Raw genomic sequence first — 19,656 nt, 5'->3', positions numbered from 1 at the left:
CCCAAACTACTCTCCTGGCAACGAACCACATCCGGTGGTCTTCCCAACCGATCGTGTTTAACTGAAACCGTTAAGGTCCGGACTGCCCAATCTCCGCGAGGCGAACGGCTCCCAAGAAGAAAGTCACGGGAAGCGTAGGCACCCAAGCCACCATTAATGCTGGAGGGGTGAGCGGAACGACCAACACAGCACACACGAATCAAGCTTAGGTTCTAAGCGTTAAAATTTAATTTAGGAATTATTTCTCAGGGAAGGGATGAAAGGATTGATGTTGTGCATAGGGTTTTGTTTACTCTAAGAGCTAAGTTGCATGTGCGAAACGGTAGAGTTTGGAATTTGCACAAGATTTTAAGCATGAAATGATAACTTTTACATACATAAAATGATAAGGTTTTTGCATTATTTCACATAAAATAATAGATTTTTAACCAATTCAGTGTATGAACAGTCATTTAGAAATCATGCTTCGCGATCATGACTAAAAGATACACATGAAATGATAGACTCCGATGGATAGAAACCTAGACCTTCATGAGATTCGGTGCATTAGGAATAAGTATAATTGCTTGCGAATTGTTTTATCGATCTTGTTGTGGATTATCGCAAATGGATACGCTCCTAGCTTAGTTGAAGCTGGTGACCTAACCCTAAATGGATTGTTGACCCAAGTTATGCTTGGTGGTTTGAAAAGGTTGTAAAGTCCTTAAGCAAGTGTTTTGATACATCCAGTTAAAATTCTGATTGTGCATGGGATTGCGATGCCTTGAAGCAAGGGGTTGTGCATTCAACTGTTTGTTAATGTGGTTTTGGATGTTAACCCAAGTGGGGAGTGTTTGATGATTTCATGGCCGGGTCTGAGATGACTGATTGCCATGGAAATGAAAGGGATGTTTTCCCTAGAAATTGTTACTATGCTGGTTGCTTCAGCTGTGGTTGATTTCCTAAAGGAATAATTAAGAAAGGATGGCGCTAGCTACCCCCCGCGAACCGTCAAACCCTAACCAAGGGGGTTGTGAATCCGCGCCGGGAATGTGGACCGAACCTGCCGCGAGAGGTCTCTTCGTGGAAATTACTTGGCGTAGGAGGACACTTGGGTGCCAGTGGGGGCTCTGGCCATAAATCCCAATGCCTCCGGGCCCTACACAAGTGATCTACGTGACTCGAGATGGGATCTCGAGGCCTTGATACTAGTTACAAGGCGGAATCTTGGAAGGATAAACCTTCAGGTTTTATTGCCGGAAGACGGAAGGATTTTTCTGCGGAGGCAGAAAGGAGCACTTAATTCTCCTGTATAGGCAAGAGACACACATTAATCCAAAGATAAGTTAAGGAAGTGCTTGATCTTGTTGGGACCTGTCTTCATGTCTGTGGCCTAAATTACGTAAAGGAACCTGTGACTAACGGGTTAATTAAAGAAGCTACTTTTATGTGTCAAGCATAACGTGGTAGGTAATTAGATAACTAAAACAACCCTCGAGGGAAGCGTGGTGGATGTGACCAATGGGTCTATCCTACGGAAGGGTGGTCTCGGTTAGCCGAGAGCTTTCCTCAAAGGAAATGTTAATAAGTAATGTTAGAAAAAGGTTGGTCTATGACCTTAGATAATGTTGACTAGGAACCCGGACTTCAGGTCGATCCTAGTGGGAACGGCCGGATAAGATCCGTTGTGAGGTAGACTCGATAGACCCTAGTTGAAAAACCCTATGTCATTCCTTGGGAGTGCCGGGCGGCGTCCTCTAGATTGATCTCTCGATGGGCTGCTAAGACGTGTCCTGCAATTTGAGGGGCGGGCATGTTACACCCCTCTACACACCTTGGTGTGATTGGACCCTTAGGTTGTACTAATACAATGCCAACAACCATTGCGCGTAGATAAAGGGCACACGTAACTCATTTGCCTATGAGAGGGAAGGCTTGTGTGAGAAGTTGGTGGACGTTCACCAAGTTGGTGCACTTTGACCTGTTAAATGTACAAGTAGAGCCCTGCGTGCGAAGACCCTCTTGCCTCGTTGGCACAATGGTTTTTCTGCGGTTATTATCAAAAGTGACACTCTTAACTGCAACCAAAATGTAACGTGTTAGATCACACTCGCGGCAGTTCACACTGGAAGTACCTGAACCTGTTCAGGTCGTCTTCTCCGATTGCTGTGCAGCCATTTTCTCGCTTTCTGTGCGACAGCGCTTACTTCCATCCTAACCATGAGGTAGGTTAACCTTGCTCGTTCTGTTACCTGCGCATTTCCCCCCTCTAAATTACTGTCTCCTGATCAGAAATTTGCTCTCGCAGGCCGCTTAAGTGCTGTCATCGTGGACGTTTGCTGACTCCATAAAGTGGTATCATTTGCCTTTCCCTTAGCTGCCAATAATGGAAGCAGGCGGTCCTCATGGAGTTGCAGAAATCGACATTCATACCGTGGGAGAGTTTTTGCAGAAAATGGAGAGAGCAGCTGTCGCTCTCTTAAGCAGATACACAGCAGCAGCTCCCTTCCGGACTCCACATGATTTTTTGATTCACGGCCAAAATCTTCAGTGGTCGTTGCCGGCCAATGGCTGCAGCGAAGGCAGGTTTCCGACCGCGTGTGCACAGGAGAAGATTATGCCAGAAAACAGGTTGCAGTTTGATGAAGGTAGGATTCTTCAAGGAGGCAATGTTGCCACTATTAATTTTCACTCAACAGGGAAAAGGGATACACCACGAAACCTGCTTGAGGACATGAGGAAAGCGATTGATGCCTGGTCTGTCAGGTACAAATCCATTGCTCAAAGCAGCAGTGATTTAGACGAAGGAAAAGATATGCAGGTAAAGAGGACGCTTGAAGTGGGTAGAGTAATAGATCAGCTCGACTTAGGTCCTGAGGGAGACCAAGAAATGGCCGTCTTTGAAATGCTTGGTTTGTCCAATAGCAAGGTAGAAGTAACCCATTGTCCTGCCTATAACCAGAAAAAAAAGGTGGAGAGCTCTTGCCTTGATCAAGCCAGTGAAGAAACAGGAGCAAGGAAGACATCCATTCAAGCTGAACACAGTGAACGAAATTCAGCTGTATTTTCTGCACCTCAACTTAGGGAAAATGCAAGTCAAACCCCACTGAGCAACAAGGAGTCATTTCACATAACAGAATGTACCGAAGTAGAGGTGAAGTCTGTGGAAAATGCCACTCCAATAAATCATAAGCAAATGGATATTGAGATTACCCCTACTATTGATAGGGGACAATGTGATGTTATTGAATCAGAAGCTGAACCAATGCAGGAGAGAGTAACTCCAACAAAAGGTCTGGAGGTAGCATTGATACCTGCTCAACGAACAGTTGATGTGGTAGAGTCACCGGATTGGCTTCCAGAAGGTTGGATTACAGAAGTAAAGACGCGGAGCAGCGGTAGCAGTGCTGGTTCTAAAGATAAGGTGAGACATTTCAATCATCTATGACTACATTAGCGAATGATACTTCTCCCAAACTACCTGATGGGTTCTAGCATTCAGTTGTGGAGAGATATTTTATCATACATGGTATCTTGTTTTTGGCAGACCAATTGGTCTTTCAAACTGCAATCTAGTACATTCAAATGTCTTGTACTGTACTTAAAATAAGCAAACTAGCTTGGATAGCATAGATATTTGCCTATCTATTGAAGACGAGCTCGGTGAAGAGGGCACAATTTGAAGTGACAGTTAGTAGCCCTTCAATCTCAATCTAGTTCTTTAGTATGGTAACAACCTCCTCACTTGATCACCAAAATATTGTTATCACCGAAACACATGACATGGAGCAAGCATAATTTACAACCTAACCATAGATATTTTGTCTAGAATTCAAGTTTGAGCCTTTATTGAGCCCAACAGCTAGAGTGCCTGCTGGATGTTGTTATGCCATACTATGAATACTAAGTACCCGTTCTCAACCCTGGTGAACTCTTAGTTATAGCTGCCTTGCATATGGTAGGAGCATGCCATGCTTAGGTCCATAGAGAATGAATCTTGAAAACGGGACTATCCTCACTCAAGGGAGCCTCGAGAAACGATTCCAAGCATGTTTCATTGACAATATTCTACATGCTAGACTCTTATTAACCATTGAGTCAACTCAAGCTTCCTTCTAGGTCATCATTTAGGTTTTTATGACGAACTTGCTTCCTTATCATACTTTTATACATAATTCTGCTTTTCCTCTTTTCTTTTGTATTTTTTTGTCTTGGTCAATTCCTCTTTTGCTTACAAGCATAAGTTCACCTTTAATCTTATCAACACAAATCAAGCTTATTACATTCTTCCAACAAAGGATAAGTGTTACCTTTGACTCTAGGTGGTTTATCACACTCATTACCGTAGTGACCTTAGTCAAAACAAGTGTAGCACTAAGAATCTGCTAGATATGCTCAATGCCCCACCCTCGTAAGATGCCACCAATGATCCATGGTGCTCAAAGTTGTAAGGCCCCCATTATGAGGAGAAGACATGTGTGCGCATGGACATTGGGTGGGTCTTGACTTGTATGTTAGATGAGGTCTATATGACCAAATGGCAAAAATGTGATCTTTGTGGATCTAGCCTTTGGGTTTGATAGAGTAGTTATGTTGGTAGCAACTTGAGACACAATGCATTGAGTTTTGGGGTGTGGGAGTTATCAGGGGTCCCTATTTTGGGATCTAAGGGTGGTACCCCTGGCCCGATGGTAAAGGGAATATTATCTAGTATATTCCCTGGACGACTAGGGAAGGTTCATTATATGGTCGGACTTGCCGGCCGACAAGAATACTTTCTCAGGCTATAAAAGGAAGACCCCTCTAAAGTCGTTATCTATTTATCTTTCACCTAGTTAGAGTTCTTCTAGCTACCTTAAGCTCTTTGTCTATCATCTGTTTGGATCGCCATCTAAGCTTTACAGCGGAATCGCATGGGTGGACAGAGCCATCTTTGTATTAGCTCGTTTAAAATTAAAGCAGTCTCTGTTCTTCTTATATTTGCTGTGTGTTCTCTACTCCTTGCTCAGATTTTGTCCACTCCCGTGTAATTTCTACAAGATCAACCTCTACCATACATCACTCTATCTTTGTTGGCCTACAAGATGTGTACAATATGGCTTTCAGGACAACCTTGGCCTATATGAGTTTTTAGTGATGTTGCTTATGTCTACCAATGCTTCCATAACTCCCAATCGGATGACGGACATGATCTTTCGTCAATGTTGATTCTCTATGGAGAGGCTCTTTGATGATATCGTTATCTTTTCAAAGAATTGAGATGGAGCATAGGAAGCATGTGGCTGTAGTCTTTCAAGAACCACTCAAGCATTGGCTGGTCATTAATGGCAAGAAGAGCAAGTTCTTGGAGGAGATTCATTTCTTGGGGCATGTAGTCTCTAAATATGGTGTCAAGATGGGTCTAATTAAAGTGAAGGCCATTCGTAATTGGCTAGATTCGTGCAACTCACATGATGTTTGCGGTTTTCTAGGCTTATGCCCTTATTTTGGGTGCTTCATGTGCCATTTTTGCAAAGATTGCCTCTCCTCTTCATGCATTATAGAAGTGAGCGCCTTTTAGATGGGCTGAAAAAGAGATTGTAGTTTTCAATTAGGTGAAGGAAAAGTTTACTTCATATTTGATTTTGATCCTACATGAACTTCAAAGAGCTTATGCTACATTGTGATGCATGTAGGAACAACATTGGTGTAGTTCTCATGTAGGATGACTGAGTGGTGGCCCTATGAGACTAGAGTTATGTAGGACATTGAAAATAATTTGCATTTTGATGTGAGCAAGCTTCTAGTTGTGATGCTCTTTTTGTGAGCACTACTTGTTGGGTGTTGTTGAGCCACTAAAATTTGAAGGATTTTATTAACACAAAATTATTGTGCATTGAGTCCTAATTTAGCTCCACAAAAATAGCTGCAAAAAGAATTATTTGTTGAAAGGGCATTTTATTCCAATAGTAGGACAAGTGCCAAAAAATTTCCAATATGAGGACATGTGGGTATCCATCCTCGTCCTTGATTCTTAATGTGCTAGCACTTGATCCCCCTTCATCATCATTATTATAATCATTATTCCTCTCCATTCGCTTTAGAAGCTGCCACCCTTATTGCTGCCCTTTTCCATCTTGGAACACATCTTATTGCTGTAGGTCTATCCTCATCATTCTTCCTCACCACCAACTTTAGAACCCACCACCCTTATCGCTGCCTTTCTCCATTAGACCCACCACCTTTCTACTAGTGTTGTTGCTAGCTTGTAGGTGGTTCCATCTAGCTCTCAGCTTGCTCTAGGCAACTGTGTTTTACTGCATTAGTGTTGCCTGATCACTCCACCTCCTACACTTGCTGCCATGTGTGTTCTTCCCTTTTAAGGTGGTTGTGCTGCTCCATACTTGTTGCTACACTACATTTATTGTATCGTACATTTCTTGATAGCAATCATTATCATCCTTTAGTCTTGCATCAATAGAAATACGCCAATACTCTAGATCTAGAATCTAGATCATGACTTCCAATCTAAAGGACATCTAAAGAAGAAGCACGAAAGTGAATATCAATCATACTAAACCTTGATCATAGAAAGTGAAAATAGCTAAATCTTTGTGTTTGTTACTATCGCCCCTACAAAAGCACATCATGACTAGATTCCTTGTCTTTAGCCGGGCTATGACCAAAAACGTGCACCAAACATTAACTTCGTCTTTGCTACTTAGACCGAAAATCTGATGGTTCTGTTCCCCCATGTGAGAATAGAGTAGGAGCAAACATTACTTCTTGTTCAATTCTCCTGTCACGGACCTCAAAGTGAATGAGCTTCAGGATTTGCACCATTAGGCTATGTCGATGCTTGTAGAAAGCCTTCCTTAGGATCCCTTGGCAGTGTATCATGTGAATGTATGGTAGGCATCAACATGCCCTATCTTTGTTCTCTCACAATCATCCCTCTTTGTTTCAAAGACACGTGAGAGCACCACTCCACTACTATTGGATAGGAACATCCTTGCTCCGTGCAAAGACATGCAGCAGTGTGAATGCCCCTTAAGCTCCCAATTTTCTTTTGAAAAGCTGCTTGCATGTGGCAATTCTTCTAGAGATGCCCCTCACTGCCACAAAAGATGCACTTCACCTTCTTCTTCTTGCTACACGTTTGCAATTGCAAAAGCTCAAACATTTGGAGCACTGGCTAGAGATGGCAACCTCCTATACAATTGCACAAACCAAGCCTCTAGAATAGCAGTCCAAGGTGAAGTCAATGCCTTTAGGACCTATGCTTGGTATTAGTAGAACATAGAGGTGCCATGAGAATGAATGAAGATAGAGTTGCAAAGAGATATTTGGAGTTTGATGCACTTTGTGGTCAAACAAGAATAGCTGAAGAGGCATACACCCAAGCATGTGAAAGAAGACAGAGTGGAGCGGCAGTGAAGTGAATGTACTTAAGAATCATAACAACCAACAAATGAGACCCGCTACAAAGTTTAAATTCAAAAATGTAAAAGTGCAAGATGAAGATAAATAAAAACACAGGTTTTGCTGGCCACTATAGGTGGTGGTAGCCCACAAACACAAGAAAAAGTATTCAACACATCAGGTGATATGAAAGCAGGTTTGGGTGACAACATATCCAGCCTCCATGACCAACTGGTGGCAGAAACACAAGGTTTCACAACTTTGCATGCATGGAAACAGATCGCCCGACTATGAAAGAGCTCACCAACCAGGAAGGGGAGAAAGTTGAAACACAACCCAAGAAGGCATTGACAACAAATAACATAGACTTGTAGACATGAAACAATCAATGGAAACACAAAACCAACAAATCAACAACACATGGTTTCTAATACCATGTGAGAACGCACAAATGATTGGAAGCATAACAAAGAGAGCATAAAAACTAATAAAAGAAAGAACATATGAGAAGGCATAAATGATTGGAAGCATAAAAAAGAGAGCATGGAAACTAACAAAAGAAAGAACATATGAATACAAGAACTCAAAATGAATGTCACAAGACAACATAAAAATATTTGTATCCTTTTTTTGATTTGCATGATTAATAATCTATTGAATTTGTTTCCTTTGTAATTAATAGGTATTTAGAGAAATGTATTAGAGATGGCCACTAATGAGTAGTCAAAGGTTATGGTGGAATTTCATGGTGAGCTAGAAAAAAGATAGTATACACTTCCATCTGTATGATCTGATTGGGTACCTTTAGTCAAAACTCAGGTATATCAAGGTCTAACTCGCACATAGAAAGGATTAATATCTTGAAGTGTGGGCTAGATTTGCTAGAATAAATAGTTACAATTAGCAAAATGATATGATCATGAAATGTTTGTGCAATGAGCAATATATAGGTTGAAAGTTTAGAATGCCCATATCTTTGCAATGAAAACTCTTATGAGGATTCTAGCATATTTTACGTAATGTACCGAGAAAGAGCTTTCACATGATACCCATATACTTTTTTGGGGGGAGGGGATTTGGGGTTCTTAAATTTAAGGGGATTCCTCTTAGGAGGTTCTTAAATTTTAGAAGCCTTAGATTGGCTTAAAAGTAGTAATCCTAAAAAATAGGGATGACATTTAAAATAGTAAGTTTGTGTTTGGAGGTGCATATTAAATTTGGTTGTTTTTATTTCTCGACAACACTTAGTCCAAAAGAAAAAATTGATCTTGTTGGTTCATTTTTGTTCCTATTTTTGTGCTCGCCCATGTTTTGGGTCCAAGATGCCTTTTGTTCTTCTACAGTCTATTGCCTATTTATAGGCCGCCTTGTTAGTTGGTCGATGGGCATTTAGTCAAAAGACTTGTTCTATCTCCCACTTTCATTCTCATAGTTCCCTCACTGTAGGTACACATTGTAGCACATGTAGGGTCTGCTCTTGTATTAAACTTTTCTCGATCAGTTTAGTTTTTCATTGCCTTCATCTTGGTTTTCAAATTTCTTATCATTTGGTCACACTTTCCTCTTCCACTATCGTTTTAATAGAGGGCTCATACAGACAAAAAGGTGTCACGATGTGCAATTGCAGTGTAGACATAAATGTAGGCTCATGACATAACAGTGGCAAAAAAGGTGTCCAGGTACTAAATAACATGGGCAGGCCCAAAAGGGTACTGACATCAAAATGGATAGAGTGGATCAACATGATCTAAATGACCATGATTTGACGGAGCTCCAAATGTTGACTCAATGTGAGGCTTACAACCAAGAGATTGTTTGTAGAGTACATCTCATAGGGTGTTAGAGTTTGTTTGTGCACATTTCATTTTTTGTTCATGAGGCATTTTATACTAGCTGACCTGATTTTTAGTGCTAGTTTTATACTAGCCGACTAGTCATTTGTTGGCGTTATGTTTAGCCTGCCCTTTTTCATTGTCAATCACTGTAGTCATTTCACTTAGATACTCATCCTACAGCATATCAACAATCCCAATGTGGGGTTGATCATGGTGTGTACAAAATGATTGGCACATAATTATTGTAGATTGTAATATATAAGAAACTCCATGGCTACAGAGGGAAGGCACACAATATGCACACTCAATAAATGTTCTCTACTTTTTCATTGCATAAACTAGTTACATGTATAAAGGAGGAGATGCTTCATCAATGATCCCTCAGATTTTCCATGTGTGTATCCATGCGACACCATACAACGCATACTTTACATGTGTGCCCTGTGTAGCACACTTTACTTCACATCTCTTATCCACATTCATGCATCATACAATCTTAAGCACATAAGAGTGCTTTCACATATAGATACCCGCAAACATCGAAGCTTACGATGCCAACACCCCCTCTTAAGCGAGATGTTGTCTTCACATCTTTACTCACCCAATGTAGCATTGTAACCTACAATTGCTACCTCCTAACACCCCCTCAATGCTATATTGGAGTGCTAACACATGACTAGACATATAGTCATCATATGCATGTTTACGTGCGTGTACAATGTTCTTTGAGCACCACTTGCTTGGGTGAACCTACCCCATCCTTTTTGAACAATTGTAGTGTTCGGGAAATGTATGACAAACCCACACGTGCAACAACCATGTGCACATTCTATACATCACACGCTCACAAATTCTTTTTGAGATCTCAATCTAAGGCAGAGAACCTCGCACAAGCCAATTCTTATGCAACCTCGTCTTGAATAGACTCTATCGAGATACACATACATGTAGATACATTCATTTTGAGCCTCTAGCTGGGCTTAGGCAGAGTACTCTCATACCATGGGTGAGTACAATTGCATGCTTTTAAGCATATATGCTTGGATATGAATACACAATGGCCCTTGTTTATGACATGGGAACACCTACTTACACAAATATTCATTTTCACAAAAACTAAGGATAAGAGTATCCTTGTGACAAGTGACACATTATCATCTCTCTCTCTCTTATAATCATCGTTAGCTTCTTCATATTCTTGCTTACCCACGAGCGTAGGGTGAGGGCTGTACCAATTGAGAGGAGATGAATCTGCTTCATTTTACTTCTAGCCTTCTCAATCTTATCGATCCTCTTCTCTGCAACCAACATGGCTCCCCAGCAAGCAGAGCAACACCTTTCCCTGCAGTCAAAACTTGACACACTAAGCTCCCATCTTCTTCTATTAGCATCTGTCATAATGCTGCCAATCTCGACTAATAGCATGCCTTCCGGTACTATATTTGGAGCATGCCACTTGCAAGCAGCTCACCTTCCTGCAATCTACGCTGAGCTTTTCACTACATATTGGCCCAACGGTGTGCTCGTAAGCACACATGAGGGATGCTTGCTACATGACGGCTAAATTTTTGGACATTGTCTTCTTGTTTCCTGTCTTTTTCGGTGCTTCGATTGCTACTAATTGAGAAGTCCCTGCAGTTCCATCGGTGATGGTGGACTTGAGCTTGGGAGTAGGAGCTGGAGCGGTATCGCCTTCATCCATGGCTCAATCTTGTGCTTTGTTTTTCTACTTATTTTTTGCATTGCCAATCATATACCTCCCATCTATCCAATCTCAACAGTCCGGTCTCAACACTCAATGTGTTGCTCCTCCTGTCTTTGCGGCTACCATCTGCTGTGCCTACAACCACCACCTTTAACTTGCCACATAGCTGCATCTATTGATGAGCCGAAGCCATAGTCGATGCCGTGCCTAGGAGCGCCTTACTTTATTTGAAGTATTTTGCATAATCAAGGCTATGCTAAACATGCTGGCACTCCCTGTCAAATTCTTTTTTCCTTTTCAACAAACACAAGCTTGCCTTTTGAGCTAAACATACTAGTAGGGTAGTATACCTTCAATACTTGATCTGCTTTAAGTCAACCTCATGACATCCTGGAGTGTATTACATAATTGACACCATTAAGGTAATTGTGATAATTATAGACCACATGAACCGGTTTTCCACCATGCACCTCGTGTTCTTAAGCCACCAAAATCTCCTTTCTTTGGTCTACGAGTCTTCCCAAAACGTGAGTGTCCCTCTTGCTTCAAACCTGCTTTCTCAAGCTCTCAGCTTCAACTACATGCTCTTTCAACATGTACCTTCAAGGGTGTGCTTCACAAACTTCTCTCGTTGAGAAGCCTCCTAGGTGCCAAGTGCGTGAAAGCTTTCCTTCCACTCCACATGCTCATCCTTGAGCATACACATGAGACTTGCCTCAACTGACATGCTCCAACTTGGCAAGACTGAAACCAGCCCAACACCACTTGCCATTCCAATGACAGCAAGCATATGTACCTTCAGATGCTCCTTGGTCATAGCAAGAGCCAATAAGACAACAACCACAAACAGCAACCCTTCTCTTATTTGAGCATTCTTCCATGCTCAAAAACAATAATTGAAGAGGCAAAACAACCAAATACTTTTGACTTCTACCAGCAGCTTCTTTGATGACGATGGCTCCACTCACTTATTGTGAAAAACTCCATTTCCAGCCTCCATAATACGAAGCTCCTTCATTTGATTTCGATGGCCTCTTCATAATCCTAAAAAAATTTCAGCTCCCTCATTTGCAATCATAATGATAATGAGTGTGCAAGATTTTTAAGAAAGGAATGGCTAAATTATACTAAGGGCATATAATGATATGGGCTACATACATAAAAACACCATGATCAAGAGCCCTAACCACGGCTCTTATACCATGTCAGCAATACCAATGTGGGACCCTGTCTAAAGTGAGGTGTTATCTTCACATCTTTACTCACCCAATGTAGCATTGTAACCCACAATTGCTACCTCCTAACATAGCACGACTGCTTCCAGCTAGAGGGAGGTACATTGGTGCACAGTTCTGGTGACTCACTGCTTGTACCTTTGCACTGTTCTTGAGCCTTGGTATATGGATTCCATTTCCTGAGTCTATTCTCTTTTGAGTTCTAAAGTTCTTGTAGTGTTCTTTTCTGTTCATTGTGTTCATTGCAGTCTATTTTAGCAGTGCCTCTTTGCTTCTGTTGCTCCACACTTTTTTGGCAAAGAGGACCATCCACTAACAGACATAGAGATGATGCTCTGAAAATAATAGTAAAGAAGTTTATTGGTTGTTATATTTCATCCATTAACACAAAATAAGGACGATACTCTGAAAACAGTAAAGAAAAGTTCGTTTGTTGTATTGCAAATATATGCATGTCAACATGCATGCATTTGTACATCTTTGCATGATCTATGAATGTAAGTCAGACTTATCTAACTCTCCGTTGATTGTAACGGAGCTCATCCATCAGAGACTTAGGTTGAATAGAAATAATTCCTTCAAAAAGAAGAGGGAGGGGGGAGGATATGCTCATCAGTGCCGTCTTCAATTCTCATTCGTCTCCATCTCTTTTTAGTTGTCTATGGCTGTAATTATTTCTCAATAATTGTCATATTCAGCCTTACGTGTTTGTTCCTCCTAGAGAGGTTCCTCCTAGGGTAGCCATTTGATTACCGGAGAGAGAGAGAGAGAGAGAGAGAGAGAGAGAGAGAGAGAGAGATTCTTATTTGATTTAATACTATGGTGTTTGCAGTACTACATTGATCCTGTATCAAGACGGCGATGCCGATCAAAAAGGGAAGTGTTTTCTCTCCTCGAAACTGGCAAACTTGGTAGGTATAAGAGTCGCCAGAAGATCCAACCAATAAGAAAGATGTTTGGACCAGAGTACTACTCTCTTTCGCAGAATAATGTACTAGGTCAACCGCCAACAAGTGCAAATAATCCTGAAACTTCTGGCATGAACTCCACTGCATCTCAACAACACACTCCCAATAACTCATCAGGATCCCTTGCTATTCCCTCTGTTGCAGCTCCAGTGGGTATCGTAAGGAATATGTTTATGCCTACTCGACCAGGTCAACCCTCGGAATGGCTTGTCCATGAGAGCATGACACATTTACCGTTTCCAGTGTTTGAGCAGTTGCGTTATGCAGAGAGCAAGACAAATGGCATTATAGGTGTTGCTCCTCGCCTCTGGTTGTTCAGTACGACAGATGGTTCATTTCGGCCTGTGGTAGATGGTGTTGATATCGACAAGGCATATGAAAGCAGAAGAGATCCAGTAGGGTTTCCTCATTTTGCTGAGCCAAGTGCAAAACGTGGAAGAAAGTCCTCAAAAAAGAACACCGTCGAGGTTTCTTGAAGCAGAGTTAAGCATGTGACTTGTCAGATCTGTGTCCAGTGCAGGTGACACATCATGCTGTCTGCACACCTGCAGCAGGTTTTAGATTGACAGATTGCAATTCATTCTATGAACGACCCATCTCACAATGATGCTTCCTTGCTTCAATGGAACTCGAATGTAATGGCTGGTTCAGATCCTTAAGGCCTACACGAGATTCTTGCAGACTGATTCTTTGATGCCTTGCAGTGGTCTTACTGTAATATCATAATTTTGCAAGGCAATGTAACATTATTCTCGTACATGAGAATCATTCCCTCATGCTGTGTATGAAAAAGAACCATTTAGAATCCAGAGCATACAAGTATCTCTGTCCAGTATCATGACAGTTTTTTTTCCTGTTCTGTCGATGACTGACTGTTAGGTGGGCCTTGAAGAGTGATTGTATCCAAAAGAATTCGCTCTGTGTACATTGTTCAATTTATAGTTTGGTGTTCGTCCTGCTCGTTAGAGAAGGACCATGGATTTATAGAGCCATGCTCAAACTTGAAGGAAAGCGTAGGAGACTTTGAAAGTCTAGAAGATGGGCTTTCTATCTTGTATTTACAGAAACTGTATCTTGCAAGTCTGATCCTGAAAATCAGGTACCGATAGAGAGAGAGGGGAGAAAGAATTCTCTGAGAGAGGTGTGTCTGTCTGTCTGTCCCAAAACCAACCCCACTCCGCCCCCGCCCTTCGCCGCGCCCGGGCGGCAAGAGCAAAGAATCAGGAATAAGGAGGATTTGCAGGACCGACAACGAGTCTGTGCGAGAAAATGTTGAACCCAAATTATCACCTGGGAACGGGAGGTTACTGGGAAGCCTTCGGAAGTTCGGAACACGTTCAGATGTCATTTTCTTTCCGCAATATTAACTTGCAGATCCTCAAAATCACCAACCCATTGTTCATCTTTTAAATTCAGGACGAGGAAGCGGATGGTTATCCCCGGACCCCAATATCATACTGCTCAAAGATTTCAAAAACAACTAGGTGCTGAGGGTAGATCAGTGAGGAGGATAATCGATGCTATACGGGCAAAACCGGTTTTTCCAGTAGGACAGCAATTTGCGGCTGATTTTAATATGATAAAGCGGCCAAAAGATAGGCGCCGTGTGCAGTCTAAAAGGAGATGGGAAGAATTGGGAACTTGGAAGTGATGATCAGGAAAGACATGATGCAGATGAATCAGATAGCGAAAGAAGAGGAGCCTTAACATGAGTAGGAAGACGAGCAGCAGGAACATGAAGATGAAACGGATATAGGATAAAATTGTCGGAGTGCTATCTTGACAACTGCGCATGCAAGGCCTTCGTTGTGAGTATTTTCCTTTAGAAAAAAGAGGGACAATCAAAAGTTCGAAAATCTTTTATTGCTTTTCCTTCCGATGTTTCTTATATCCTCAAAAGGTGACAATGGTAAGACAAAAAGACTGATTGGTTTACTCTCATGTTTATTAAATTTCTTTGTTTTATGTTTATTAAATTTCCTAACAAAGAAGTGTTATTGGTAAGGCCTTCTCTGCAAGCTTCTTTAGTAAACATCTCTCTTTTCTCATATGAATCTAAAACTTCCCTCCTCGTGATGCACTTGCACTCGTCACTCACTCAACACGGCACAGAAAGGTAACATGATATGTGAGAGTAAGGTATACTCTTGTATTATTTAATCAAAGAAACGGTACAACATAGGCACATCCCAGGACTACACTTTGTGATGCCGCACATAACCATTGGGTATAGGGAATCACAGGTAGAGTGGAAACTAAGCAGGGCGGCTCAGAGTCACTACTAGTCCCTATATAGGTGTTTTTGGTAGCAACACCATGGTATAGCTACAAAGCTCCTACACTCACCTTCGTTTATTGGATTGTTGTCCTCAGTAATCTAAGAGTAGAGTTTATTTGACTCTTTCGGGGTCTTAACATAGCTTTTGCTAACAAGCTGGCCAGTGTCCACCAGTCTAGGACTTGTTGGTGAGACATTTGCCTTAACGCAGTCTATACTATTAGACTGGTGAGTGTTTGTCGCACTAGGACTTGGGGGTCTTAACATAGCTTTTTCTAGCAAGCTGGTCAGTGTTTGCCCATCTAGACTTGGTAGGGACTATTTGGGTTTATTTTTTGGGTTACCATGCAAGTCCACCCTTGACTCAATTACATGTGAGGAGTGGAGGCGTTACTTGTCAAGATTGTGGAAGAGAAGGAAGGAGTCTCACTTGTAGCTTTCTTGCTTGCACAATGGGAGAATACACACAAAGGTGGAGGCTAAAAACAATTTTCCTCTTCTTAGTTGTGTAAGCAAAAAAGAACTCTTATACAAAGAAATAGAAAAACCCTATATATGGGTCTCAAACCAAACTCAACTAACTAAGGTGGCATACTAACTGAGCCACGAACTAGAGTAGATAAGGATAGCTGTCATGTAGCTATTATTCATGGGCGGTGTACCAACCGCATCTGCAACTGACACGTCGGTGATATAAATGCACAATGGTCACCCTGGCATATCACGAGTGGAGCTCGATATCTCAACGCTCCCTCTCGAGCTCAATCCCAATTCTTGCACACCAAGCAGGTCTCTGAACTTGCACAGCTTCTCTGCGCCCAATGCCTTCGTGAATATGTCAGCTACCTGATTCTCTGTGCTGACATAAACTAGATCAATAAGACCTAGTAAAACCCTCTTCTGCACATAGTGATAATGCACCTCAATGTGCTTTGTTTTAGCATGATAGACTGGGTTATTTGCCAAGTGTATACTACTCATGTTGTCACAATAAATGACAACTGGCCCATTTGTAGGCTGATGCATATCATAAAGTAGCTTATGCAACCAAGCTACCTCACATGCAGCCATTGCTTTGCCCCTGTACTCGGCGTTTGTGCTTGATAAGGCAACTGTAGGCTGTTTCTTGCTGCTCCAAGTGATTGCAGCACTCCCAAAAGAGAACACATATCCACTGGTAGATCGTCTATCAGAAATAGTACCAGCCCAATCAGCATCAGTGTATCCATGCAACTGTATCTGAACCCCAGTCTCATAAAGTAGTCCATACTGCAATGTGGACTTCACATACCCGAGTATGCGTCTAGCCGCATCCAAATGCGGTTTCCTTGGAGCCTTCATAAACTGACTTACCAGTCCAACAGCATAGCTCAAATCTGGCCTGGTAATAGTCATATAAATCAAGCTTCCTACTATGCGTCTGTACATAGTAGGGTCTTCCAGAAGCTCACCTACATCTGTGCTCAGCTTCACATTCTGCTTCAAAGGAATTGAAATAGGCTTACAGCCTGTTATCCCATATTTGGACAGTATGTCCAATCCATACTGCCTCTGCAAGAGCTGTATCCCACTTGGTGATCTAATCATCTCAATGCCCAAGAAATAACACAGCTTTCCCAAATCCTTCATCTCAAACTTCTGCTTCAATAGCATTTTCACATGAAGGATATCTTCATCACAGTCACTTGTCATAATCAAATCAATATAAATGACAAATAGCATAATATATTTCTCTATTTTTTTCACATAAATTGAGAAGTCTGCCTTGGAAATCTGAAAGCCAATAGTGACAAGATATTGTCCTATCTTGTCAGACCATGCTCTAGGTGCTTGCTTCAAGCCATACAATGCTTTTTTCAACCTACAAACAAACTCAGGATGAACAGCATATACATAACCTGGTGGCTGCTTCATATAGACATCTTCTTGCAAATCACCATGCAAGAAGGCATTCTTTACATCCATCGGATGTAAAGACCATTCCTTTGATGCAGCCATAGCAATGACTGCTCTTACGGTTGCCATCCTTGCAACTGGACTGAATGTTTCTTCATAATCAATGCCATATGTTTGTGCATACCCCTTTACTAATCTTGCCTTGTATCTGTTCACAGAACCATCTGCATTGTACCTTATAAACCCACTTACAGTCAATTGCATTCTTACCTTTAGGCAAATGTACCAATTCCCATGTAGCATTTGCTTCCAAGGCATCCATTTTTTCATCCATGGCTTTTTTCCATTTTTCTTTTCCCATGGCTTGCTCAAAAGAAGTGGGTTCTGGTTCCTGTATCACTTTGACCATATATGCATAGTGAATGGCTGTAAATCCATCATATTTCAGCCTATCCACAGATACTTAGCTTTGGTAAACCTGCGCAAAGTAGGTTCACTCCCAGGTGCTCTCAAAACATCCCTGGTCTTTCTTATTCCAGTTGTAACAATAGAAGGAATACCCAACTCATTATCAATGCTCTGTTCTGAGCCACTGGATTCACCATCCACATAAGAGTGACCTGCATTCACATTAAATATGGGTTGATCTACCTTCTCTTTTCCTTTTCGTGATACCTGTATACCACTATCTACATTGCTTTGAGAAGATTCTCCTGATCTCAATCTGCCTATCCATGGCGAAGAATGTGAACCACTGCTAGAGGACGCTCCAGGTCCACTAATATCTTGTGACTGCTGGTGTGAATTCTGTGCAGCATTACCATTTTGTGCATCTACATTATCAATCACATTTACTGGTTTATACCAGCTACTTATCTCATTAAAAACATCTCTACTCACTGTAAACTTACGAGTAGAAGGGTTATAGCATCTATACCATTTTTGCTGCAGAGAATAACCAATAAAGATACACTTCTCAGCTTTTGGATCCAACTTGGATCGCAACTCATCTGGCACATGAACATAGGCAATGCAACAAAAAATCTTCAAATGAGAAATATCTGGTTTCCTACCAGTATACCTCTCCTCTGGAGTTATCCCATGTATTGCTGCAGTGGGAGTCCTGTTCATTATGTAGACTGTTGTAGCAACTGCTTCAGCCCAGTAAAAATCTGGCAAGTCTTTTTCGTTGAGCATGGCACGCGATACCTCTCCAATATGCCTGTTTTTTCTTTCTGCAATTCCATTTTGTTATGGGGTATGACTGCATGAATATTGTTGCTTTATGCCATGCTCATGCAGGAACCTTGCAAACTCATTTGAGAGGTACTCTCCCCTTTCATCTGACATTATGCATTTTATTTGCAGGCATGTTTCTTTTTCAACCATAGCTTTAAAAGTTTTGAAATACCTAAACACTTCACTTTTCTTTTTCATAAAATACACCCAAACTTTTATGCTATAGTCATCAATAAAAGTGACAAAATAATGACAGCCTCCAAGAGATGCAGCTTTAGTAGTCCACACATCAGAGTGGATTAATTCCAATGGCTTCTTACTCTCTTGAACATGTCTAGGAAATGGTTTCCTTGCCTGTTTTCCAAACTGACAGGCTTCACATACCTTATGCATTTCTGCAACCTTGAATTTAGACAATCCTGCAACAATATTTTGGGCCTGCATTGATTTAAGTCGCTGTACATTAACATGATCAATGTGTTTATGCCAGATATCAATATCTGCAACTACACCGGTCCCATGTGCAAACATTGCAGCACTCAATTCAGGCATGTTTGCATCCAATGTAAACATTCTGCTCTTCTTATTTCCTTTTGCTATCAAGCGACCTTTATTTTTCATATCCTCAACAAAGCATCCATGAGGATTAAATCTGACCTGCAAGCCCTGCTCAACCATTTGACAAACAGAAACCAGATTCTTGGTGATATTCGGGACATGAAATACATCGGACATGTATTTCTTTTTCCTATCCTGCATAGACAAATGAATTTTTCCAATCTGCACAATAGGATGTGCAATATCATCACCAGTCTCCATAAATCCTGGTTTTTCCATTTTTCTTGCATCCTCCATCCATTCTGCATGACCTGTCATGTGGTTTGATGTACTTGAGTCAACATACCACACATCGTTGCTTTCTTCTGCACTTGTCACAGAATTGTTCATGTGCTGCACCATAAACAAATGCTCATTTGTGTCATCATCTTGTCTATTAGAAGATGCATAATTCCCTTGTTGCAATTTTCCATTCATGATGTCATTCTGCTTTTTATAGCAGTCTTTAGCCATATGACCCATTTTACCACAGTAGTAGCATTCAACATTGCTGTTTGCATTT

The 19,656-nt window shown here is 41.4% G+C and overlaps 1 protein-coding gene across 2 annotated transcripts; it reads left to right on the top strand.

Annotated features, from left to right (window-relative positions):
- The first annotated feature begins 2,066 nt into the window (after positions 1–2,066).
- Positions 2,067–15,034, top strand: LOC148030015 (uncharacterized). Of its 2 annotated transcripts, XM_087686279.1 has the most exons (4): positions 2,067–2,204; positions 2,288–3,133; positions 3,251–3,403; positions 12,988–15,034. In XM_087686279.1, the coding sequence occupies exons 2-4, from the start codon at positions 2,366–2,368 to the stop codon at positions 13,597–13,599; spliced, it is 1,533 nt and encodes a 510-aa protein (XP_087542405.1). In that variant the 5' UTR covers positions 2,067–2,204; positions 2,288–2,365; the 3' UTR covers positions 13,600–15,034. The 2 variants fall into 2 exon arrangements, with proteins under 2 accessions (XP_087542405.1, XP_087542404.1); XM_087686278.1 differs by having other exon boundaries at positions 2,288–3,403; positions 12,988–15,033.
- The last annotated feature ends 4,622 nt before the right edge of the window (positions 15,035–19,656 follow it).

The sequence above is a fragment of the Lygodium microphyllum genome, chromosome 10 (genome assembly GCF_053477565.2).
Source record: "Lygodium microphyllum isolate KBCC chromosome 10, Lygodium_microphyllum_v1.1.10, whole genome shotgun sequence".
Classification (NCBI taxonomy): domain Eukaryota; kingdom Viridiplantae; phylum Streptophyta; class Polypodiopsida; order Schizaeales; family Lygodiaceae; genus Lygodium; species Lygodium microphyllum.
This window is presented reverse-complemented; position numbering and strand designations above follow the sequence as displayed.

Excerpts from the sequence above, each read along its gene's own strand:
- LOC148030015 (XM_087686278.1), top strand. The coding sequence starts at position 2,366 with ATGGAAGCAGGCGGTCCTCATGGAGTTGCAGAAATCGACATTCATACC. Across the intron at positions 3,404-12,987 it reads GTGCTGGTTCTAAAGATAAG|TACTACATTGATCCTGTATC; the intron begins GTGAGACATTTC and ends TGGTGTTTGCAG.